This window comes from Mirounga leonina, unplaced genomic scaffold, assembly GCF_011800145.1.
Source record: "Mirounga leonina isolate KUSES-001 unplaced genomic scaffold, KU_Mleo_1.0 Mir_101609, whole genome shotgun sequence".
Taxonomy (NCBI): Eukaryota; Metazoa; Chordata; class Mammalia; order Carnivora; family Phocidae; genus Mirounga; species Mirounga leonina.
In genome coordinates this window covers 12,879,575-12,904,242 of record NW_023270164.1, presented here as the reverse complement: position 1 = coordinate 12,904,242, position 24,668 = coordinate 12,879,575, and the positions used below count along the sequence as shown (strand labels likewise).

Genomic DNA, 24,668 nt, shown 5'->3' with positions numbered 1-24,668 from the left:
GCAGAGAGGGTCATCCAATAATCCCCTAATGAAGGTCTAACTACAAACTGAGGTCAGTGCCTTCAGGAAAGGAAGAATGCCCTGGAACAAAGGGCCCTGGCCCAGACTCCAGGGTCAGGATGGGCTTAGGATGCTTAGAAGGAAGAGAAGCAAGGGAGGGGTCGGGGAGAGGCCACTCTGGAACACTGTTGGGGAGGTGATGGATTCGATCTCAACTGCGGGACGCATCTTTGGGACATCAGCCAAGTGGAGACACCGAGTCTGGCTATGTGAGGCTGAAGGAAAGAGCAAGGAGAAGGGCCAGGGGGTTAAGAGGAAAAGCAGCAGAGCGTGGTCCCAAGAAAAGGGAAAGATCGTGTTTTAAGTAGGAGTGCTCAGCCACTTCAAGAAGAAAACCAAAAGCCACCTCTGGAATCTGGTAGATGTGGGGGGCTGAAGCAAATGGAGGAGGAGAGTGTCAGCAACTCTTCAGAGGGGGGTCGGCAGTGAAGGGGAGGGGGGCGGTTAGATGCCGGCCAGGAGCAGCAGGGGCAGAGGGGAGGTCAAAGGACAGGTTTTTCAGACAGTAGAGATGCTAGCATGTATAAAGGCCAAGAGAGAGGATCAGTGAGGAGGGCGGTGAAAAGCTGCCAGGAGAGAAAGGGTCAAGTTCTGGAGCAGGTAGCAGAAAACGGAACCCAGGGCACAAGTGGGGGGACTGGCCTGAGGGAGTAAAAGGGCCCCCTCCTCCCCTGTAACACAAGGGAGGGAACTTAGTTTGCAGGTTTGGGGGCTGCGAGCTGTGGGGAGTTCCATTCTTACGGCTTCGTTTTGTTTTTTGAAGCAGGAAGTAAAGTCTGAAGGTAAAGAACATTTGAAAAGAGTCACAGCAAGGTGGAGACAAGAGTGGGTCAGAAAAATAGACTAAAACTGCCAGGCAGGGTGGGAAATGATCTTAAAGTTGTGGCAACACACACTTGTTCTGCTACGTGACATTCTCTGGCAGGGCTCGCCTGATCCATGCTATGAGAACATCGGGGCCTGAGGATGTTGGGATGGGCAGGCTTCCCAGGGGAAGCACTCTTAGAACCGAGGGATCAAAACGAGGAGACCGCAAGGAGCACAGGACCAACATTCCCGGTGATGGAAAACAGCATGGGCAAAGGCCCTGAAGCAGTAAGGGGCAAGGCACCTTGTTAAGACCACGGTGACAGAAGCTCAGAAGGCAGAGGACAGTGGGATGTGAGACTAGCAGCTGCGGAGGCCAGACTGGGGGACAGGGCAGGGGGGTGCTTGAAGGCCATGCTGAGGCCTTCTTGGTCTTTCTTTCTAAGAGGAACAGGACACCTCCTAAGGGTGTTAAGCCAAGGCAGATCAGGAGGGCTCCTCCCGACACCAGCCCTAGGACTCTGGACTCTGGGAGCCTCAGTTTGCTCATCCAGGAAAGAGGGATAAAACAGTCTCTCTCTCAGGGAATGTTGAAAGGATTAGATGAGGCCTTTGCACGCAAACCCTCAGCACAATGCCCAGCACAGAGCAGGGTCTCTGCCAAGCGTCACACACACCAAGCCCTCCGTCCCTGCCTCGCCCACCCAGCTCGACCACAAAACCTTTGACAGCTTACTGCCAGTCTGCATCTTTTTCCCTGTTGGAACCTAGCACCGTGCCCAGCACATAGTAGGCCCTCAACAAGTGCTTGTTGATGGATCATCTCGAAGCCTAAGAGTTATCAAAAGCCTGGTCCAGCGATCCAGGGAATGCAGCCATTTTCCAGTTTCTGAGCTGTATCCCCATGGCTACCACAGACTTCCCCTGTGCCCCCCACCTGACGTGGCCATGCCCGGTACGGGGGGCGGGGGGGGCCCGCAGCCGGCACTTGTGAAGAAGAAGCCCTCTGCCACGGGGCTCCTGCACGTTCGGCCTTCCCCCCTGAGATCGGCTACCGGCCCCAAGAGGGCTGGGTGGCAGGCGGTAGCTGTTCTTCAACAGCGCTCCAAGTCACCGGCAGCACACAGCTTTTAAAACAATAATAAGTTGAAATGTACTCGCCAAGAAAGCCACCGACCTACAAAGAAAATCTTACCGCTGATCTTGCAATGAGCACCAACCTCCCCTTTGCAAGAGCTGAGATCAAAAGATAAAGAAGCTATCAAAAAGCCATCTGCCCACTTAAAATAATATCACAAGTCATGTTAGGAACCACAGACCTGGGGCCAGATACCAAAACAATCGTCTGAACGGGCTGCTTCAATTTCTCCTTAAAACCACCCGTGTATTTTAAAAGAAAAACACCCTCTCCACCCACCTTGGCCCTGCGAGCTTTTGATTTCTCTGGTTCTCTTCCTTTTACACTCTAAAATGACCAAACTCTTGTTACCCAAACTGTCACATCTTGCAGACAGGGCTCCCACGACAGCCACCTGGGAAGCAACTTGGGAAGAGTGACAGAAATGAAGGCGATTCTGGGCACTGGGACCACTCCAAACCTTGAGCTGGGTGATGGCTACACGAGCATATGTATGTAAAAATCCACTGAGCCCTATACTTAAGATCAGTACACTTTGTACACCTCAAAAAAAGCCAAGAGAGAGAGACAGAAAAGAGTGATAGAGACAGAGAGAGAGAGAGAGAGAAGTTAAAAGGAAAGCATGACCTGCTGGGAACACCAGGAATGACATGCAGAAGTCTTCCTGAACCCTGTCAGACCTTCCAGAGGAGTAGTAGAAAAAAAAAAAAAAAAAAAAAGTCCCAGCATGTCCTCCCCGGTCCTGTCACTCACTAGCTGAGTGGACTTAAGCTGGCTCACCTCCCTGAGCTACCTCAGTCTCCCCCTTTATTAAGTGTGCATAATCTGAGCGCCTATACCCCACAGAGCACGCACAGCAGGACTCAGGCGAGCACAGACTCGAAGCTGTCAGCACAGAGCTCAGTAAATGCTGGCCACTATTCTCTTCCACGGCTACCACCATCCTTCAGTGCCTTGCCCATGTTTGCTGCATTCAATCCAACCAAAGTGACTGTCATTCCCCTTTAGCAGATGAGAAGACTGAGGCTTACAGATGAAGAAACTGAGGCAAGGCCACACAGCAGGTGATGGGCAGAGCAGAGTTTGGGAGGGGTATCCAAGGAACTGTATGTGTGAGTCCCTAAATATAAACACTAGCTAACACTTGCTGGCACTGCTACGAGCCAGATTTGGTTCTGAGGGCTTTTACTCGTCTCCTCCGCAGTAGGTGTTGTAACTGTCTGTTTTACAGGTGAGGGTATTGAGCCACGGTGCGGTTAAATGAGTTAGCCGAGGTCACAAAGCCAACAGACGGCAGGGCTGCAATTTGAACCGAGGCACTCTGATGTCAGAATCCATTCTCTTAACTCTGTAAGGAAAGGCATGCTGCCTGCCCCCTTTTGACTAAGTCTCAGATTACTGTGGGGCTCACAGGTCGGTAAGTGGGTACTTGGCCTGCTTGCTCACATACCCAGGCACACCCGCCCACCAGCCCCAAGCTAGACCTTTCTGAACCACTCACTCACAGCCTAAGGCCTTGCCAGGATCACAAACATCTTGCTGCAACCAGAGGCTTCTGATCAAGCATATATACAAGGTCCAGAACGCATTTTCCCATTCCCATTTCCAGTCCTCCCAGAAGCAGAGAAATGTGTGCATTTCCCACACGTGAACAGAGACTCTACTTATCCCAGGCTAGGCTTAGGTGACCCCCTCCACACACCAAAAGAATCAGGCCTAGCTGCTACCTTCAAAGAACTCCTAGCTTGGCTGAGAAAATCTAGTCTCCTATGAGGCCTCCTGGGGTTTACTGGCCCCTTCTCCCAGGCTCTGAATGGTCACAGGCAAAAACAAAGGACAAGAGCTTTGAGTCCAGGCCCACCTGGTTCTGCGTCTGCCAGTCACTGCTTCCCTGTGAGAGCACAGACTCAGCCCCTCAATCCTGCAGGAGGCCTCGTACTAGATTAGAACGTAACAGTAAAGAGATGCACAGGCTTCAAGGTCAGCCATGGTGGAACTGGAAAAGCAGGGTGCCATCACTTCCTCATACAGTTTCTCCCTCTGGAACCCCGGTTTGCTGCTCTGTCAAATGGGGATCAGATTCCCTGTCCCCCACTGGCAAGGCCCTTGGTCCACCCTACTAGGTCACTGAAGTTCTGTCCACTCCAGCACACTGCTCACCATTCACACCAAGCTCAGTCTCACCTCAGGACCTTTGTACTCAGTTCCCTCTGCCTAGAACACCTTTGCTCCCGTACGTGTGCATAACCACTCCTCCATCATTCAGGGTTCAGTTTAAGTGGCACCTCCTCAGAACAGTCCTCCCTGTTCCCTTTTCTACAAACTCTCCCCACCCCACCCCCCAGATATCTGCGCATGACTCTTCTTCCCATCATCCAGGACTCACCTCCTTAAAGGCCTTCCCTGAACACGGGAAAGCAGCTATTCCCTCCCAACTATCCCCTTACCCTATTTCACTCTCCTCTCAGCAACTATCTTATCCCTCTGTATCTTATCCGCTTGCTTGTTTTTTTCAAACCGTCTCCCACCGGAGCCTACATGATCCTTGAGGGCAGGCAAGATGTCTGTCTTGTTCAGGGTTTTACAGTGGAATTCAATAAATGAATGAAACCCCCGTAATTAAAACAGAGCCTAGCACATGTTTGGCCTCCGTTACTCTTGGACTGCCTGAATGCGCCCTCCTCCCCGTCCTGGAGAGCAGGCCTGAGGGGTTCCGGGGTCGGGATGCTGGTCCTCCATCCTAGACACAGCCCTGCGTTGGCGGAGGTGGCGCTGGCAGACATTACCTGCGCCTCACCGGCTTCATGCAGCTCTTCAGCTGCCTGGCCTCAGCCTCCACGGGACCCTGGCACTCGGGCTGTGGCTCCAGCTGCTGCAGCTGCTGCTGCTGGGGCAGCCCTTCGGCATCAGTGGGTGTGGGAGCGGGTGCGATCCGGAGCAGGACTGTGTAGTTGCGGCCTTGGTTGTTGGCCCAGAAAGTGCCCTCGGGGGTCTCATAGCGCACCACGAAGTCCAGGCGCGCCCCATCGCCCGCGCCCTCAGCAAAGGGCAGCTGGAAGGCAAAGCGGTCAGTGCGGCCGCCGTCGTCGGGCGAGGAGGCGGACGCCTGGCCAGGGCCCAAGCCCAGGCCCAGGCCGGGATCCAGGATGGGATCTCCTGCTCCTGGTCCTCCCGCTCCTGCCCCCGGCGGGCTGCGCGGGACGTAGCGCGCTGGGTGGTCGCAGAAAGAAGCCCAGCCGTCGTGTGAGGCCCGCACGTGCACCGCCTTCTCGAAGGAGCGGTTCAGCACGCGTACCAACCCGCGCAGCACCGGCGGGCGCCCCCCAGGCACCCACACCCCGGCACCCCCGGGGACCGCTCCGGGAGGCGGCAGCAGCGCCTCCAGCTCCACCATGACGCGCCCCAAGCGCTCCAGACGGCCCGGCGCGGGCGGCAGCGAAAATGTGGGCACCAGGTAAAACCCCCCGCCAGCGGGGACGGGGCACAGCGGCGAGGGCGCAGGGCCAGCCTCCTCTTCCTCCTCCCCTTCATCCCCATCCTCGCCATCGTCGTCCTCGTCAGCCCCGCCGCCGTCGCCATCTTGCCCGGCCGCCGCCGCCATCTTGCCCGCCCCGGGCCCGCCCCACGGCCGGTAGCGGCGCAGCTGCGCCAGCGGCAGCCCCAGGGCCTCGTCGGCGAACAGCACTCTCCGCGGGGCCACCGCCGCCTCAACAGAGGTGCGGGGCTCGCCCGCGGCCGGCGAGGGGGGCGCGGGATGCCGCAGCGGGGGCTCCACAGGGGCCGGGCGCGCCATATCGGCGGCGGCGGCGGCACCGACGGCACCGGTGGCGGGACCGGCGGGGGCAGGGCCTGAAGGGGCGGGCAGCCAATGGGAAGGCCAGCGCGGGGGGGTATGGCTCACGGGGGCTGTAGGCGGTGAGACGAAGACAGGTATAGCAGAAAGCCAATAGGGAGCCGCGCACGGATGACGTAGCGGTGAAGCGAGTGCGGGAGAAGCACGCAGCCAATGGGGATGCCCGAGAGTGGGCGGTGCAGGAGGCGGGAGGATCAGGGAATCAATGGGGCGGCCTCAATGCGGGTGGTGCGGGGTCCGGCATGGAAAGAGCAAAAGTAAGACAGCTAGTGCGGGAGTGTGAGCGGGAGCGGCATGTGTGCGGCGGGGAAAATGGAATGACTACAGGCGATGGGGGCAGCGGGGCCCGAAAAGCAGGAGATCCCTCGGTTGCGTAGGCGCTGGGACACGAAGACAGAGACCGCGAACAGCCAATGGGGAGCCACGCGCCGGTGGCGTAGAGGAGATGACGAAAAGATAACGGCTACAGCGAGCCGGTGGGGAGTCGTGTGAGCTTGCACTATGCCTTCAAGAGGCGGTGCTAGGGCTGAACTAGCGAATACGAAGGCTAGAAAGAGACCCAAGAGGCGGTGTAAGGGCCTCGGAGGCGGGACTGGAGGGGCAAGGCCAATGGGGGTGGACGGCGAAGGCGGGAGCTAGGAAGAGAGATGGTGGCTAGCCAATGAGGGAGCCAGAATCAAGGCAGTTGAGACCTCAAAGGGTAGGGCTAGAACGAAATGAACCAATGCCAAGGCGGCGAAGTCTAGCGGGATGGAAGGACACGGAGGCGGAACGGGCAAGAGCAGAGCCAACCGGGGTGTTCGAGGTTGTGTGAAGGAGGGGATGGAACAGCCAATAAAGAGGCCAGAGGAGGCGGTCTGGGCTGTAGGGTGGCTGGGCCGCAGAGCCCTGAAGTGCACGCAGCCGTTGGGAAGAGTATGCCTCTTGTGGTTGGATATACCATCTCCTTAGCCCTCCGTGACTTCTCCTTGCCCCAGGGCTGTAAATGCCCAGAGTCCCTGAAGACCTAGACTGCACCCTAGTGTGAGGTCTAAGAAAGCAAAACGGACTCTCCTGTCGCAGTAACTGGGTCTTTCCTGCCCACCTGGGAACCTTTGCTTGAGCAATGCCACTAGCCAAGAATGTTCTTGATTGTCACCCTCAGCATTCTCCAGGACTTGGCACCATTGTTGAATGAATGGCCAAATGAAAAATTGACCTTTTCTGGAAAATGAGCTTTTTCAGACTTCAGCTCAGCAAAACACTGAGCCTGACTGTATGGCGCCAGGAGTTGGTTGGACACGTTGGTAGACATCTAATGTAATCACAAACCAAAGTCCTGCCTTTCTTGCCCCACTGGCACTCCACACCCCAAAGTGGCCTCACTTCCCTCTTTCTGTCCCCCATCTCTGCTCCTGCCGTTCCCTCTGCCACAGCGCTGCTCCTGCTTCCTCACCCTTTCACTCTCCTTTGAGGTCCTGCCTCCTGTGAGAACTGAAATGTAGCTTTGTCCACTGAGCATGGCCCTTCGTACATTTCCCCTCCATCCTGGGAGGGTTTTCCAAACACCTCCTGTATGCAAGGTGCTGACACGCGACATCCTGAGGAGAGAGGAGGTCCCCCCAGTAGCCTCCCCCTCCTCAGGTCTCAGTGTCCAGAGTGGGGTCATGGATCAGGAAGGAATATGTTCAGTTGCAAGCAACAGGAAAAAAAAAATCACAAAAGAATAGGGGCTTAAACAAGATAGAATTGGAGGGGTTTTTTCTTACTTCTAGTTAGGGCATTATCTGTGTCCCGGTCTGGCCCCAAGGCTCTCAGCCTTCCGCAAATTCTGGGCACTCTCCGTTCAGAATGTTTCGTGAATCCAGCCTCCCCTCACCCCCTCCATTGCCAGCACCATCATCAGTCACTGGACTACTGCAGTAGCCTCCTCAGGTCTGGTGCCCCTGCTTCCATCTTCACTCCTACAGTCTGTTCCATACTCTGCAGTCAGAGGGATCCTCTTAAATCCTAAGGCAGTTCATGTCTCTTCTCTACTCACAACCCTCCTGTGGCCTCCTCCTCACTCAGAGTAAAAGCCAAAGTCCTTACCATGGGCTACAAAGTCCTGCAGGGTCTAAGCCCCGCGTCTCCTCTCTGACCTCACCTTCTACCTCTCTTCCTCTCGCTCACACCACTCTAACCACACTGACCGCCTTCGTAGACTTCGAGCAAATCACACACTCCCACTCAGGACCTTTGAGCTGGCTGTTTCTTCTGGAATCACTCAGATATCTCCATGGCTCCATCCCTCACCTCCTTCGAGTCTGTCAAAGCCCCCCCACCCCCGCTTCTCTGGGGACTCTCACAGACCTGTCTGTGTAATCCTGTGTACTCTCCCCCAGAGGCCTTCCACACAAGAGGATATAGTCCAGTACGGAGAGGAGGTGGTGAGCTCTGCCCCCCTCTGCCCACTCAACCCCCCAGCCCTTACTCTGCAAGGGTCCTGGCTCTCAGCAGCAGCAGCATCACCCCCACACACACCCCGAGTCCCCCTCAAGTGACCTCCTGGAACCCTGGGCCACCACCTTCACTCAGTCATCCCCCTACTTCTCTGGCCACTCCTCTCCTGGAGCAAATGATGGTAAGGGAGAGATTGTCTAGGGAGGGTATAAAGAGGATCCAGCACACACCTCTGACCCTATAAAAGAAAAACAGCCCCCTCTCTCGAAAGGGGACAGGTCCTGGGGCAAGGAATGAGGCTTCAGCCTCTAGAACTGGCCTAGTTTATAGTCCTACAGGAAGTATAAGGAATGTTCAGACCCAAGTCCATGCAGAGCAAGGGAACGTTAGCCTTGGGAACATCCTAAAGGTAGCTCCCCAAAACTCCTGATGAACAAGCGCCTCACACCCACTTGCTCCCAACCACATGCCACACCTGTTAAGCCCCTTGCAAGCCTCCAACCTGAGGACCTCATCCCACTTTGGTGCCTCCTCTGGCTGCCCAGTGCACACAGGCCGTCTTTGGGTCTCAGACGTGTCCCACCAACTCAGAAACCTCAACCAGTGAAAGTTTTGTTTTGAACTAATGGTAGGGAGGGTTGGGTTTTTTTTTTTTTTTTTTTTTTTTTAATTGTTGTTGGCTGATTTTTTTTTAGGTCTTTTTTTTTTCTATTCACCTTTTTTTTTTCTTATCTTCACAAAGCCAGACCATCAGGCTCCCTCTGGGCTTTTCCAGAAAGGTGAGTCAGAGTTAAGGAAAGAGGCTCTCCTTTTTTTCAGGGCTTGGGAAGTGGGTGGGGGGGAGCGGGGAAGGTGAAGGGGCAAAGGGGTGGGTCTTGGCCACTAGGTTGGTACCATGTGAATAAAAAGCGGTTTCCAATTTCTCTCCCCCAGGCCTGAAGCCAGTCTTGCAGAGGGCTTGGAGTAGACGTTGGATGACAGAACCCTGGGCCATGCAGGGCGCTGAGGAGCCGGGGGCTGGGAGCGGCAGCCATGACCTCTCAGGAGAAGCCCCTGGGGCCCGGTCTCCCCTGCTGACCACTGGTTAAAGGGGGCTACTGCTCAAGTATGGAAATGCAGCACCAATTCTTGGACAACCATAAAACCTCACAAGCTTCAAGCCCCCAGAGGAATCTCCAAATCTCAGAACTTCCCTGTCACTGCAGCCTAGAATTTAAGACCCAAGACTGTTTGGCCCAAGGAAACCTGGGGGTTTTTAAGCCCGCCCAGCACCAAAGAAGGCAGAGCCCCCACTTGCCAGCTCTGTCATCTTGGGCAAGTCACTCGACTACTTCGCGCCTCTGTTTTCCCCATCTGTATAACGGCCATGATGACAAGATGGACCGCAAAGGGCTGTGGTGAGGATTGAATGTGATCACTTGGGAGAATCGTCCAGCACGGTGTCTGGCTCGTGGAAAATTGGAGATAAATGTCAGCTATGGGGATGATGATGGATATATGGCATCTGAAAACCTTGGAAACTGGGATTTTTCAAAGTAGAAAATCGCAAAGGCTGAGGGCCTCAGAAGCATCAGGTCATGGTGTCCCTGACTAGGAGAGGGTCGGGGCCCTAAGGGGCCTCTGGGCTTCATGAGGACGGATGCATTAACACCGGGGGCCTCATCAGGACCTTCCCTGTAGGGTACCCTCCAGGTTAGAGCTCTGAGGCCCTATGATGTTATAAGGCAAGACTTTTCTCCCTCTCCTCACTCAGTGATGCTAAGTGGATTCTGGGAGGCAGTAATTCTCAGACTGTTAGATTCTGTGACTTGTGCATTTTCCCCTGTGAAATAACTTCCATGCCCCCCTCTGTGGGGAGATGGATTGCAGAGCTCCCCCTCCTTGGGCAGTAAGAGCAGTGATGACCATCAATTCTACCTAAGGGGAAACAGGCATGGAGCAGGGCAAAGCCTCTGGAAACCCAGCCCTATTCAGTTTCTTTCCCTGTTTTTTTTCCCGTCCCATCACATTCACAGAGTGGTACCTCTGCCTGCTTGGGACACCTCCGTGATTTATTTGAGTTTTTTTTTTTTTTCCCTTGTTTTTTTTTTTTTTTCTAACTCTACACACTTTTGTGTAAAAAACTGTGGTTTCTCATGAGCCCTGTTATCTCATTGATACCTCTCACCTCTGTGGCAAGAGGAAGAAATCATATTTTCAGATGACTCGTAAAGGGCAAAGAAAAAACCCAAAATTTCAAAATTTCCGTTTAAGTCTCATAATCAAGAAGAGGAGAAACAGAGCACGCAAGAGAGAGAGAGAGAGAGAGAGAGAGCAAGAGAGAGAAAAAACTATGAGAACCCCCCCCACCCCGTGATTATCAGCACACACACTCATCGAAAAAAAAAAAATTGGATTATTAGAAGAGAGAGAGAGGTCTGTGGCTTCCACACCGTGGTTTTTCTTCTCGGTATAAAAGCAAAGTTGTTTTTGATATGTGACAGTTTCCCACAAGCCAGGCTGATCCTTTTCTGTCAGTCCACTTCACCAAGGTGAGTGTCCCCGCTCTCCTCCATCAGATGCGGGTCCAGTGGAGGAGATGGTTAGTGAGGCAGGCACGGGCCGGGGAGGGGGGGGTTGGGGGCCCTCCGTTAACCGTCAAGACACACACAGCTCCTGCGGCTCAGCCAGGTAAGAGATTTTTTTTTACAATAATAATAGTAATAATAAATGCCGGCAGACTGGGAAAGTGCTTAATCGATGCGTGGGCAGAGGCAACGTTAAATAAATTGATTGCTATGTAGATGGGCAGGATTTTTTTTTTTTAAATAGGCCAACTGCCAGTCTTTACAAATTTCAGAGCTTGGAACAACTTGAAACTGCCCAGGTGTAACTGGAAATTTCAACTACACCCCTCCGTCCTCTTCACCTCTTGTCTCTTGATAGCTCCCATCCCTCTCTGTCTGCTCGCCCTGTCTCCCTCTTTCCGTGTCGCTCTGCGCCCCCCCCCACCCGCCCACCGTTTCCCCGGCACTCAGACCCTCCACCGCCCTTTCTCTGGCTCTGCCCAGCTTCCCTGTCTCTGTCTCCTCCATCTTCACCACGCTCCCTCTATCTCCTTTCCTCCGTCTTTCTCCCACTGTCTCTCCTGCTCTCTTGTCTAGCCTTCCCCCCCACCAGCTTCCAGCACAGAGCTTTGTACAATTGGTGCCTAGTAATAGTGGATTGAGTAACGTCGATGAGGACATTTCCATTTTACCAGAGTTCTGTTTGCCCCGATCGAAGGAGGATAGTGAGCTGTCAGGTCAGGCTGAGCGCTCAGTTGAACTTGGGCTTGCATGGCACGAGAGGACCTCCTGGGGGGCACTTTGTGCCACCGTCAATCGTAGTTTAACTGTGTGGTCCTACCCCGGGACCATGTGTGCGTGAGTGTGTGTGTGTGTGTGTGTGTGTGTGTGTGTGTCTCCAGAGTCCGTGTCCAGGAACCAAGCAGGCTGTTCAGGGCTGGGGCGAGCTCATCTCTGCAGGCTTAGCAAGCGCTCACTGCTGGCTGTTAGTATTTTTTTTTTTTAACCAAATTAGAACCACTCTCTCTATTGGTTTTCTTCCTGCCTTATTCAATTAATAAGAGCGTCTTTGTAGATCACTAAAAATTGTTTCAACATAGGATCTTTCATGGCTGTCAAGACTGTCCTCACTGGTATGAACCACGATTGGTTCGACCAAATGCCAATTCCTGGACATTTGGATTGTTTCTAGTTCTTTCCCCCATAATCATCCCTGACTACTTCCTTGGATTCCTGAAAATGGAGTTGCTGGGACAAGGGGCGTGTGCATTTTTAAGGTGTCTGACCCTCTCTGCATATCGTTCTTCCAAAAGGCTGTCCTGTTATATGCTTCTTGTACTCAAGCTAACCCTGGGTGGGTATTATCATTTTTAAATCCTCCCTCAACATACCAGGTAAGAAAAAATATTACCACGTTGTTGACATTTGCATTCTTTGATTTACTTATACTATTTATTCATCATTTGTATTTTTTCTTAAGTTGTCTGGTCATATCCTTAGTCCCAATGGGGTGTTCATCATTTTTTCTTATTGATTTGTCACAGCTTTTTATTTAGAAAGGATATTAACCTTCCAATAGCCATACATGTATAGCAGATATTTTCCCCCAATTCATCGCTCACTGTTTCTATTTGTTTATGGAGTTTTGTGATACTATGATGTTTTTATATAGTCAAATGGGTTACTCTTTTCTTCTGTGGTTACTGTCTCTGGTTTTGTGCTTAGAAAGTCCTTTCCCACTTGAAAATGAGATAAATGTTCACCTGTGTTGGCTTCTAGTCTCTTCTATGGCTTCATTTTTTCCATTTGCTGTGGAGGTTAAGAGTGTGGGTACTGGAGCCAGACTGTCTGGGACAAACCCAACCTCACCCCAAGCCATCTGTGTGATTTTTAGCCTGGCGTTTGACTTGTCTGTACCTTCATTTCCTCATATGGACTGTGATGATTACAGTAGCACCTACCTCAAAGAGTTGTTGTGAGGATTAAATGTACTAACCACGTTAAGTGCTTAGCATAGGGCCTGACATACAAGAAACCCAAGAGCACTATTGGATATTCTTATTTATCTCTTTAATAGATCTGGAATGTGTTTCAGGGTATATGATGATTGGTGACATTTCAAACTGGGCAGAGAGGAACTGGTGGGAAAATGGACTGATTATTCATTCACTAACTTTATTTTTCCCTTAAAGTTCCCAGAAGCATTTGTCAAATAGTATATCCTTCACTGTCTCCCAGGTTGAAATGCCACATTCATCACAAACTCACTTCTCTCTAGATGTTGGTCTGTGACTGAGCTTTCTGTTTTGTTCTGTTCCTCAGTGTCTGAGCCATACCACTTTGCTGACAGTTGCTTTGTAGTACAATACATTCCCTGACCACAGGCCCCCCCCTCAGCATCTTGCCCTTCACTTTTCCTTGTTATTTAACACAGCCTCAGTTCCTCTAGCCAGAGATCAACAACTGTTCTTGTTTGAGGCATCCATCTCTTTCTCTCTCTCTCTCTCTCTCTCTCGCTCTCTTTCTGTTTCCCTCTGTCTATCTCTGTCTCTATTTGGGGCATCTCTCACTCTCTCTCCCTCTCTCCATCTCCCTGTGCTGTTCTCTTATTCTTTTTGTTTCTCTCATCCTCTCTCTCCCTCCTTGTGTATACTTCTAGGACTTTCTGCTCCTTTGAGTTCCTCTCCCCTCCATTCTCTCTCTCTCTCATTCTCTCTCAGCATCTCTCACTCTCTGTGTATCTCTGTCCCACCTCATGTTTCTCCCATCTCTCTGTATCTCTTGTTCTCTGGGTCTTTGTGTTCCCCTGTGTCTATCTGTCTGTCTCTCTCTGTTTCTGTCTCTTTGTCTCTATGTATCCCTGTCTCTCAGCCAGTCCCCTGGATGGAGGGGCAGTTGTCGACTCGACGCCCTGCAGACACATAACAGGTCACCCAGACACAAAGTGGAAGGGCCCTGGCCCTCATCTACTCCAAGCCTCTCTCTGCCCAGTGTACACAGGAGCAAACTGAAGCCTGGAGATGGGCCGGAGGGCCTCTCCCAAGGCCTCCCAGGGATGGAGTAGCAAAGTTGAGACCCAAGCTCAGACCATGGGACTCTTGGCGGGACCCCGGTTCTGTCTCTCTCCCCCACTGTGGGCCTCCGTTTACTTCTCAGCACCCATGAGGGGAGGAGGGGGACCTGAGCTGCCCCCCACCACCAGCTGCTGTCATTCCCCCTCCTGCCTTCTTACAACTTGGATCCTTACTCAGGCAGGAGGCTCTGTGGCCACATGGGCCAGTGTGGGGCCCAACCTCCCAAGAGCTAGTCTGGGTGGGGTCCCAGGGTCCCATGGGTCAGAAGGCCTTGTGGCCAGAGGGTAGTGATACTGGAAGGATAAGTCAATTAGTCTTGAAGGGCGATATGCAGTGGATAGAGTTCAACCGTGTCCCCAGAATTGGCACTGGTCCTGGGAACGTCTGTCCTCGGGCCCCTCCAGAGAGCCTGGCAGCGGGCTCTCTACTGGCCAAGGCTCTTCCTGTTCCCCACCATAAGGCCCTAGCCAGAGGCATGCTGGCCTCTACCTCTCCCTCTTTCCCTCCCCATCTCTTGTGGAATGGCTGTGAGTATGGGAACATTGTCCCAGAATAAACAGGGAGACTGAGGCCCTGTAGGTGTTCATTTACCATCACTGACATTTTGTTAAGCATTTCATGTGCATTAACTTTGGACAAGAGGTACGATTACTGTCCCGGTTTACATATGAGCCCGCGGGGAGTTATAGCTAGTTAGTGACAGAGCCCAGCCCCAGGCTGGGGGGAGTAGAGGAGATGATTCTGACCCTCCTGCTGTCACAGAACTTAGGAGGGAAGCTAAGGGGAGTCTTGCTACAATTCTAAGCCTGGTGGGCCAGAGGCCCTATGGGGTAGTGAGCTGCCTGTCCTTCAGGGAGTTCCAGTGAGTTTGGACACCATTGACATTGGCCTTCACCTTCTGTGAAGTTGGACCCATGGACCCCACAGAGTGGGTTTGAGATTCTGGGATCCTTTGAACCTAAGAAATGATGTTCTATGATTCTGAGGTTCTGGCATAGTACCATTTGAAGACCCCCAGGGTCCCAGTAGCTGTAGGATCTGCATGGTACTCCCCAAGCATCAAACCTTTGGCCTTTCCATGGCCCAAGTCTACAGGGCCCAGGACTTGTCATGGTGGCCAGATGGACGTCACTCACCACATCCGCAAGCACCCACATCGCTCCCACCTGGGCCGAGATGGCTGCAGGATGGGCCAGCTAATTCTCGGAACGAAACCCGTGGGGTGGGGTATCTGCTTCTCCTTGGTGCCGATGAAGCCCAGCGCATCCGGCCGCCATGACGTCAATGGCGGAAAATCTGGGGACGTGACAACAGGGCCCAGATGCAGACCCCGATATGAAAACACATTCTGTGTCCCAGAAACATCCTCCATGCAGCTTCTGAGAAACAGTCAGAAAGGGACGCCCCGACAGACAGTGCAGGAAGCTGGCTGCCCAGCCCGGCCCTCCAGGTTCCCCACCACCAGACAGACCATATCTATGTCCCCTTTCTGAGAATGTACCTGTGCTTCCCTGAGGCTGGACATTCCAGATGTGCTTGAGGAAGAGATTTCTTATAAGCCCCAGCCAAGTGTCCCGACAGCTTCAGAAGTGACCACGGGCCAGCCGTGTGGGCCAGGCCAGAGTGGCGGGGACCAAAGTCGGTATTCGTTTACTCAGGCTTCTGTAACAAATTACCACAAGCTGGGGGCGGGGGGGGAGGGGGCTGCTCAAACAGCAGAAATTTATTGTCTCACAGTTCTGGAGGCCAGAAGTCCGAGATCAAGGTGTCGGCAGGGCTGGTTCCTTCTGAGGCTACAAGGGAGGATCTGTCCGTGCCTCCCTCCTAGCTACTGGTGGATTACTGGCAGTCTTTGGCATGCCTTGGCTTCTAGAAGCCTCACCCCCGATCTCCGCCGTCATTCATTTGCTCACCTCCTCGTGGTCACTGAGTTCTGAGCCTCCATAGATCCAGGCTCTTGCTTCTCACACAGCAATGTTCTACGCTCCCCGGGGAGACTATGAGTTTAATACCTGGATTCTCACCCCCACCCCCCTCCGCACCAGAGCTCTGACAGGCCCTGTGAGCTGACAGCAAAGAAAGGAAGGTGCAACTGCTCTCCTAAACCCTCCTTGTGCCAGTTTGGGCCGCTCTTGGCCCCTGTGTGCCCGACCCAGTGCCGTGGGGTGGGGTGGGGAGTCACACACACACACACACACACACACTTTCTGGGGAAACATAGGGAGCTCTCAGGTTGCCGTGGGACTGTGGAACGCTGCACCTGGGTGTCCCCTTCAGTAAAATGGTGGCTGGACTAGGCAGTCCCTTCCAGCTCCGGCTTCCTCTTAGACTGGGATTCTGAGAAACGGAAGCCCTGCCTGTCGCAGTGTTCGGTTCTGGGGCTCAGCGAAGGAGCCTGGAGCCATTACGGAGGGCTTTCTGGATAGGGCCCGGATAGGGGATACGGAGGAAGAGCAGACATTCCAGGCAGGGCCATATAGCATGAGCGCAGGCTTGGAGAGCAGACTTGGGGTAAACTCTGGCGGGGGCTGAGTCAAGATGCTCCCACGGGCCCTGGCTCAAGAGCGCCCAACCCTCCTCCCCGACACTTGCCATGTCAGCTTCGTGCAAGGCAGGAGCCCAGAGATGATCAGACCCTGCCCCTGCCCGAGCTCCAGAGATTCCCGTACTCTGCTGCCCACTCAGGATTTCCACTCGCGTGTCTAACGCCAGACTCTTCATGTCCATCCACACCTGGATCGTCGCCCCCAACCTTGCTCCCCTTCAGCTCAGGTGATGTCCACTCTGTCCTTCCAGACTGCTCAGGCAAACACCGGGCCAGAGGTCACCTTGACCCTCCCCCTCTCGCCACCCCCCACCCCATCCAAGCTGTGAGCAAATCCTCCTGACTCCACCTTCAAAGCCCACTCAGGATCCACCGACTTCTCATCATCTCCACTGGCACCATCCTGGTCTGCGCCACCGTTGTCACTTGCCTGGACTGTCACAGCAGCCTCCTCACCAGTACCCCTGCTGTCGCCTTCCTGGACTCTGTCCCTCTCCCCGCAGCCAGAGGGATCTTGAGTCCATGCCCCCCTCCACCCTTGTAGATGCCAGGTCACTGGGATAAAATAATGCCACCAGGAGAGTCAGACACCAGTCCCAGCAGCATCAGCAGAGGTTGGGGCCTGTGCAGAGTGCAGGGAGGAGCAGGGGGCTGAGGCTTGGAGACAAGCCCTAAGTGGTTGGGGGCAAAAAAAAACTGAGACCTGCCCGTGGCTGAGACCCCACAAATGACCCCAATCCCCCACCTCCCTCGTGGAGGACACATCACCACCAGGGCTCTGCCAGCACGCACGGGCAGGCTGAGTGCTGGACCCGGGCACGTCTGCACACGGGACATGTACAGAAACACGCGCACACCTGTGTTCCTGACACCGATGGATGCGTGGGTGTGTGCCACACGTACACCTGATCGGAGCTGGGGTCCAGCTGTGGAGCCCTTGGGGACAGGCCCCCACCGATGCCTGCTCTGACCAGAGTGGGGGGGGTCCACATGGTTCAGGTGGTTGAGCAGTTCACACCCCCGCTGGGCACACGTGTAACTCCTTCCCCCTATGTCCCCACAGCCTGCCCTTGGACAAGGACCCAATGCCCAACCCCAGGCCAGCCAAGCCCTCGGCCCCTTCCTTGGCGCTTGGCCCATCCCCGGGAGCCTCGCCCAGCTGGAGGGCTGCACCCAAGGCTTCAGACCTGCTTGGGGCCAAGGGCCCGGGGGCAACTTTCCAGGGCCGGGACCTCCGAGGCGGGGCCCATGCCCCCACCTCCTCCTCTTTGAACCCCATGCCACCATCGCAGCTGCAGGTGAGGCCCAGGGCCCAGGATGGGGCAGGCAGGGCGGGGTACCTGGGCCTACAGGTGCCGACCTTTACTGTGGCACGGGGCGGGGGGCCCAGCTGGGGCACAGGAAGTGGTTTTCTGGGTCCCAGGCAAGTCTGTGACTTATGCAGATGTCGCAGGGCCAAGAAAGTCCCCAGTTAGCAGGTCTCAAGAGATTCGAGGCTCTCCCTGGCCTCCCAATCCCGGCCCCAGGAGAGGAGCTCCTATCACAGTCCCACAGGCGTGGCCGTGTGTCCCCATCCCCGTGTGACAGGGGAGAGGGCTAGTGCCCAAAGAGGGGAGGTGACACGGTTGAGGCCAGCTCTGCCACTTATTAGCTGTTTGATCTTGAAAGAGTCATTCGCTCTCCCCGAGCCTCAGTTTCCCCATATGTAAAACAGGGATGATCAGAGTACCTACCGTGTGGGTTTGTGGTGAGAAGTGTATGAACTAGACATGTAGAACAGTGAGGATCAGGATGCCATCTCACCCGCCTGCCTTCTCTCTCCCCCCCCTGCCAGCTGCCCACAGTGCCCCTAGTCATGGTGGCACCCTCCGGGGCACGGCTGGGCCCCTCACCCCACTTGCAGGCACTCCTCCAGGACAGGCCACACTTCATGCACCAGGTACTGACCCGGAATGGGCAGGGCGGCGGGAGCAGGTGGGAGAACTGGGCAGAGGGGTGGGGGAACAGGCTGACCCACAGCCCCCGTGTGCCCCCAGCTCTCAGCGGTGAACACCCACGCTCGGACCCCGGTGCTGCAGGTACGCCCACTGGACAGCCCAGCTATGATCAGCCTGCCGCCACCCACTGCTGCCGCCAGCGTCTTCTCCCTCAAGGCCCGGCCCGGCCTGCCGCCTGGTAACACCCCGCCCCACAGCTCTACAGAACCCCGAGCCCCCCAGTGCTTGAGCGGGAGCCATGTAGGCTGCTGAATGGCGGCCCTCAGGAGGTCAGACGCATCGGGGCTTACCATCTGGGAAACTCCAGCCTCCAAAAAATGTCAGGCTCAGAACCTTGAAGGTGCAGAATGAATGGCAAAAATCACAGAGCCGCGGGTCTTTGCAGTCAAAATGTCAGCGCTTGCAAATGGCAGTCTTTGACCTGCTCCCCCAGAAGCCTTGGATGTTAGGGCCGACAGAGCCGCCTGGGAGTCAGGGCCTTCGAGGCTCAGGAGGGTGGGAAGCTCAAGAGGAGAGTCTCTGTGGGCTGAGCTTGAGGTCCCAGCCCACGGTCCCCAAAGGTGCCCTGTCCCTACCTGCAGGGATCAACGTGACCAGCCTGGAGTGGGTGTCCAGGGAGCCAGCCTTACTCTGCACCTTCCCAAGCCCCGGCACACCCAGGAAAGACAGGTCAGTGGATCAGGCTGGGAAGGACCCTTGCCCTGCCGTTGCCTCCCCTTACACCCTCTGTCCCCCTAGCACCCTTTCGACCGTGCCCCAGGGCTCCTACTCGCTGCTGGCAAATGGTGTCTGCAAGTGGCCCGGTTGTGAGAAGGTCTTCGAGGAGCCAGAGGATTTCCTCAAGTGAGTGACCCAGGCCCAGTCCAGTCCAGGAGGGTCCCCAGTGTGTGGGAGGAGGCCTGTGGTACAGGTCCCAGCTCAGGCCTCATCCCAGTGGGCAAAAGGCTAAGGCTGAGACCGTAGGTTCAAATCCCGGTCCTATCACTGGCTGTGTGATCTTGGGCAAGTTACTTAGCTTCTCTGGGCCTTGGTTTTCCCATCCGTGTGATGGGGCATCATAAGAGAGGTGTATACTAGTACCTACCTCCATTTTACAGATACAGAAACTGAGGCCATAAAAAGTCAAGTGTCTTGATCAAAACCACCCAGTTCCTAAGTCACAGAGCTGGGATTTGAATCCAGGCAGCCAGGCTCCAGAATCCACACTCCGAACTGCTTTGCCCTGCTACCCTACCCCTCCTGCCAACACACCAGCCTGATTTTATTGATACCCACAGTCCCCAATTGTCACAGTGGCTCTTGCTGCCTCCCCTCGGTCCCACCGCACGCGCGTGCACGCGCGCGCACAGACACACACACACACACACAACCCTTCTCCAACCATACCCAACTATCGGTGGCAACTCTGCACCCTGTCCTCTTCATGACCATGACTTTACACAGACTGTCCCCTCCACCTGGAGTGCCTCTCCTGCCCTCGCCTACCTCACCCCACCTCTCAGCTCGCCAGCCTTCCAACATCGTCTCCAGCACCCTGGCCAGGCTCCAGTGGCGAGCTCAGGCCTGGCACCAGGAGATGCCAAGTAGCGTGTGTTGAAGGAACAGCGGGTGTAAGAGGGAGACTTGAGGTAGAGAGAGGGGAGGGAGGCTGAGCCTCCGAGGAGAGACCTCCCAAAGGGTCTGGCTCTCCTCACTCGGAGTGTTGAGCCAGGAGGCCAGACCCGCCGTGGTCACCCACATGGAATCTCCCCCTACCCAGGCACTGCCAGGCGGACCATCTCCTAGACGAGAAGGGCAGGGCACAATGTCTCCTCCAGAGGGAGGTGGTGCAGTCTCTGGAACAGCAGGTGACGTAGGAGAGGGGTGGTTGGGGGATGATGGGCGAGCCTTACGTCCACCCTGTGCCAGGAGCCAAGCTCCCCCAGGATGGGGGCTGGCATAAAGGAAGGGAGGGGGTAGGGCGCTCCCAGGAAGGACCACAAGCCTGAGCCAGGATGTGGCAGAGAAAGGCCAAGCTGAGGCCTCACTTTGTGCCCCGTCCTCACAGCTGGTGCTGGAGAAGGAGAAGCTGGGCGCCATGCAGGCCCACCTGGCTGGGAAGATGGCCCCGACCAAAGCTCCAGCCACGGTGAGCCACCCCAGGCCCACAGGTGGCTGGCGGGGGGCGGCGGGGACTTAGCCTCACACCCACACCCTACGACTCTGGGCCCCTGTCCCCAGCTCCAAACGTGCCCAGGCCTGGAAACCTGTCCCCTCCGATTACAAGCCCTCTGACCCCAAGATCCCGAAACATCATGATCTTGGGTTTTCAAAACAACGGCAAATCGCCAAGCATCTACTGGACACAGACCCTGTGCCGCTGGTGGGACTGGCCATACGACACGCAGGAACCAGCGCACAATAAAATCATGGGGCCCCGGTTTCAAATGACCCCCACAGAGCAGTAAACAAAGGGCAGGGACCTGTGTGATTACACGGACCACACACCGGTGAAGCCGGCCCCGGGGGCCAGGCACCGTTCCTGAGTGCGCTGCTGGGGCGAGTTTATCGAATCCTCATGAGGCCACTCAGGATAGGTATTAATTACTAGCATCCCTAAGGGGTGGGAGCCTGATTCAGCCCCAGCTCGTGGTCCCAGCATTGCGCCTCTCCACACACACGGGCGCGCGTCCACACTCACACTCTAATAAATACGGCTCAGTGCTGCTTTGTGAGATTCCGCATCAGACTGGACTTGAGAAGAGCTCACTTGCTTTAAACACAAACCAACCAACCACACTTACCTAAAGTTGAAGTGGAAAACATAAGCCTCTGAATCACCAGCCTCGCCCCCCCCCCCCCCCCCCCCCCGCCGCAGGCGTCATCGGACAAGGGCTCCTCCTGCTGCATCCTAGCTGCAGGTACTCCGGCTGCCCCTGGCCCAGCCTGGCCCAGCCCCCAGGAGGCCCCCGACGGCCTGTTTGCTGTGAGGAGGCACCTCTGGGGCAGCCATGGAAACAGCACGTTCCCGGGTAAGGACGGCCCGTGCCCCTATGTGATGCCCCCCCGCCCGCCCCCCCAGAGCCCCTCATCCCCCCGACTGGCACCGGGTGGGAGACAGCCAGTACCGACCCTCCCCAGCACTGCCACCCAGCCTTTGGGAAAACATGACCGCTTGCAGAAGCTGCCTTTCAGCGTTTCCAAGGCCTGCAAGCCCCCTGCACCGCCACCTGCCCCCCGCGGCCATTGTGGTTCCTCCTGTCTAGCCCCATCTCCCCTGGGGCCGGGGGCTCACTCATTCCGGGCTTCGGCTACTCCATTCGGTCGTCAAAAGGGAGAGAACTAGCTAAACGCTTCCCAGGGACTCTCCCTTCCCCCTCCAAGGAAAAGCGGGGTGATTCTCCCAAGCTCACGCATCCTGGGCCGCCCGCAAGGCCTGGGCTGTGGGCTTAAGATGGATCGGGGCCCTTGAGTGTCATCCTGCCTCTGCCACTTGGCCGCTTGCATCCCTTTGGTGTGCAAGTTACTTCACTTCTTTTAAACTTCGGGGACGATGAGGCCCATTTTGGTGGGAGTGGTGCAAGCAGTAAATGATACGGTCAATGCCCAGCGCTCAGCACAGTAACCGTGAGGGTGAAAACTGGTGTTGTCAGGGAGGGATTTCAGCTGGGTAGCCTCTCCTTGTAGCGTGGGGGATGGGAGAGGGAGCTAGGAGCTCCAGGACAGACCCAATCCTCCCCCACCCCCTACAGAGTTCTTCCACAACATGGACTACTTCAAGTTCCACAACATGCGGCCCCCCTTCACCTACGCGACCCTCATCCGCTGGGTAAGCCGGCAGCATGGGCCAAGGAGAAGGAAAAGAAATGGGGGGTGGGCACCTGCCTCCCACATTCCCAGCCTCCTTCTGAGCGCCCCCAGAACAGGCTCCTTCATGAACCCAGGCCTCCGATAGGATCCCCCCCGCCAAGCTGGCTTCACTCCAGACCTGGCCCCTCCACCAACCCAAACAGAAACCACTATCCAGGCCAGTGCGAGTCAAATTCTGGCCCTCCACCCACCCCCCTTCCCTGATGCCCACCTCGACCCCATACTTAACCCCCTCCTAGATCTGTAAAATAGCCCCCAGATGAACCTGATCTTTGCCCCTTGCCCTAAACCCACCACAGACACTATCCTAACTCCTTCCCTGGCCCCCATATACCCCAATACGCCAACACATCCCTTGGCAGGACCCTGCCTCTAACCCCTTCCTTGTGACACCTATCTGACCCTTGGCCTCACCCCATCCCAACCCCTTCATCTGAATCTCCCTAATGGCTGCCCAGAACTTTCATCACAGCCTGCCCAGACCTTGACCCTAGGCCCACACCTAACCCCTACACAATACCACGCATTCCCCTACCTAGCCCCATCCTGACCCAGAACCTCACTGCAGCCATAATCTCTGACCCTTTGCTTAACCCCACTCCTAAATCCAAACAGATCCAATTCCCTGACCTTTAGCCTCACTCCACACCTAGCACAAGCCCTGACCCTTAACGACCACACACATCCAACCTTATTCTTGACCTTGAATCTAACCACATGCCTGACACAGAAAATAACGGTATCGCTAGGTCTGCCTCTGATTCCTGACCCTAATGCCATCCCATCCGTCAGCCCTCCACTCGCCCCGGTCCATCCCCAGCCAGACCCTTAACCAACCCCTTCCCTGATGACCTTTAACTCTGCCTGGCCCTTTACCCCTCCCACATCCTTAACTTGACCCCACTCCTGGCCTTCAACCTTCCCGAACCCTGACACCTTGCCTCTGTGGAGGCGGCCAGCTCCAACTCCACCCCAGACCTTTAACCTAATCCTGGCCCTACCCTGAACCAGACCTTACTGCAACCTCAGCCCTGACCCTCCACCTCACCCTCTTTCTAACCCTGTCTCTAACCTATCACCTCACACCGTCTCCCTCCCTCCCTTCCCCTGCCCCCCCCCAGTTCCACCCATGTCAGACACCCAGGGTGGGCCACTGCCACTCTCAGCCCAGCTTTGGGGAAGGGACTCCCTGACCCCCTGACCCCCTAACCTCCAGGCCATCCTGGAGGCTCCCGAGAAGCAGCGGACACTCAACGAGATCTACCACTGGTTCACACGCATGTTTGCCTTCTTCAGGAACCACCCTGCCACCTGGAAGGTAGGCTCCTCTGGAAGTGGCAGTGGCTGGGGGGGCCTCCGATGCCACTGGGGTGCTGGGCCAAGCTCAGGAGTGGGGGGCGGGCTTGTAGACACGTTGGAAAGGGGCGGGAGGCCGGTTTGGGGTGGGTCCTGCTGACGTCAGAGTGACTGCCTACCCACCCCCCGCCCCCGGCCCGGCGGGCCTTCCTCCCGCAGAATGCCATCCGCCACAACCTGAGCCTGCACAAGTGCTTCGTGCGGGTGGAGAGCGAGAAGGGGGCCGTGTGGACCGTGGATGAGTTCGAGTTCCGCAAGAAGAGGAGCCAGAGGCCCAGCAGGAGCGCCAACCCCACACCCGGCCCCTGACCTCAAAACCAAGGAAAGGAGGAAGGAAGGACAGGGGCCAAAATGGGGGGTGGAAGTGGCCGGGGGCAGGGGTGACGGGCCCTGGACGTGCCCACAGGGACCAAGAAGTGAGGTGTGCACAGTCTTGCCTGCCAGGGACCCTGATCCTCAGCTGACCACCCTTCTAGATCGTATGCTCTGCACCAAGGCTGCTCAGAGGGGCCCCGGCCCCCCGGCCCACCTTCCTGCAACAAGCTCTTTAGCCAAACTGAGCCTTCACAACCAAGCACACACAGCCTGCCTCAGTCGCTCTCAGAGATGACCTCAGGGCTGGACAAGACACACACACAGCCACAACCCTGTCCCTTGGACACAGTACAAAGAGCCTGCCTCAGTACCCTCGGGCAACCTCAACTCCGCAGTCCCGCAGACAATCATACCTGAGCACAGTCCTGTCAACCCACACACCCACGGCCATCCCCCCCACCCTGCCCTCACCTGCGCTGTGCCCAGGACCCCGCCCAGAAGCAGCCTTGGTACCTTCAGGATCTCACGTCCCAAAAAGCCACACAAACACACCCCAGTCATGCACATTCTCACACAGCCCCCAAAACATCAGCTTGCTCACGCAGCCCACGAGAACACACCTGTGCATCTCATGTCATGCACACGCACTTGGCACCCCAGTGGGTCTCCGGAGTCCCACGTGGGCTTTCACAGCCACACACACGGAA

The 24,668-nt window shown here is 55.8% G+C and overlaps 2 protein-coding genes across 3 annotated transcripts in view; one reads left to right on the top strand and one right to left on the bottom strand.

The window, feature by feature from the left end:
* PPP1R3F (protein phosphatase 1 regulatory subunit 3F) overlaps positions 1 to 5,798 on the bottom strand; it is a 15,248-nt gene extending 9,450 nt beyond the window's left edge. For both annotated transcript variants that reach the window (XM_035004649.1, XM_035004660.1), the window contains exon 1: positions 4,792 to 5,798. In XM_035004649.1, the coding sequence (XP_034860540.1) occupies positions 4,792 to 5,798 (1,007 nt within the window). The remainder of the gene's footprint in view (positions 1 to 4,791) is intronic.
* On the top strand, positions 5,394 to 24,668 carry FOXP3 (forkhead box P3). The gene is made up of 13 exons (XM_035004702.1): positions 5,394 to 5,459; positions 9,213 to 10,810; positions 17,508 to 17,742; positions 18,279 to 18,383; positions 18,481 to 18,619; positions 19,023 to 19,110; positions 19,180 to 19,284; positions 20,201 to 20,288; positions 20,489 to 20,569; positions 21,299 to 21,452; positions 22,173 to 22,249; positions 23,507 to 23,608; positions 23,806 to 24,668. The coding sequence occupies exons 3-13, from the start codon at positions 17,530 to 17,532 to the stop codon at positions 23,953 to 23,955; spliced, it is 1,302 nt and encodes a 433-aa protein (XP_034860593.1). The 5' UTR covers positions 5,394 to 5,459; positions 9,213 to 10,810; positions 17,508 to 17,529; the 3' UTR covers positions 23,956 to 24,668.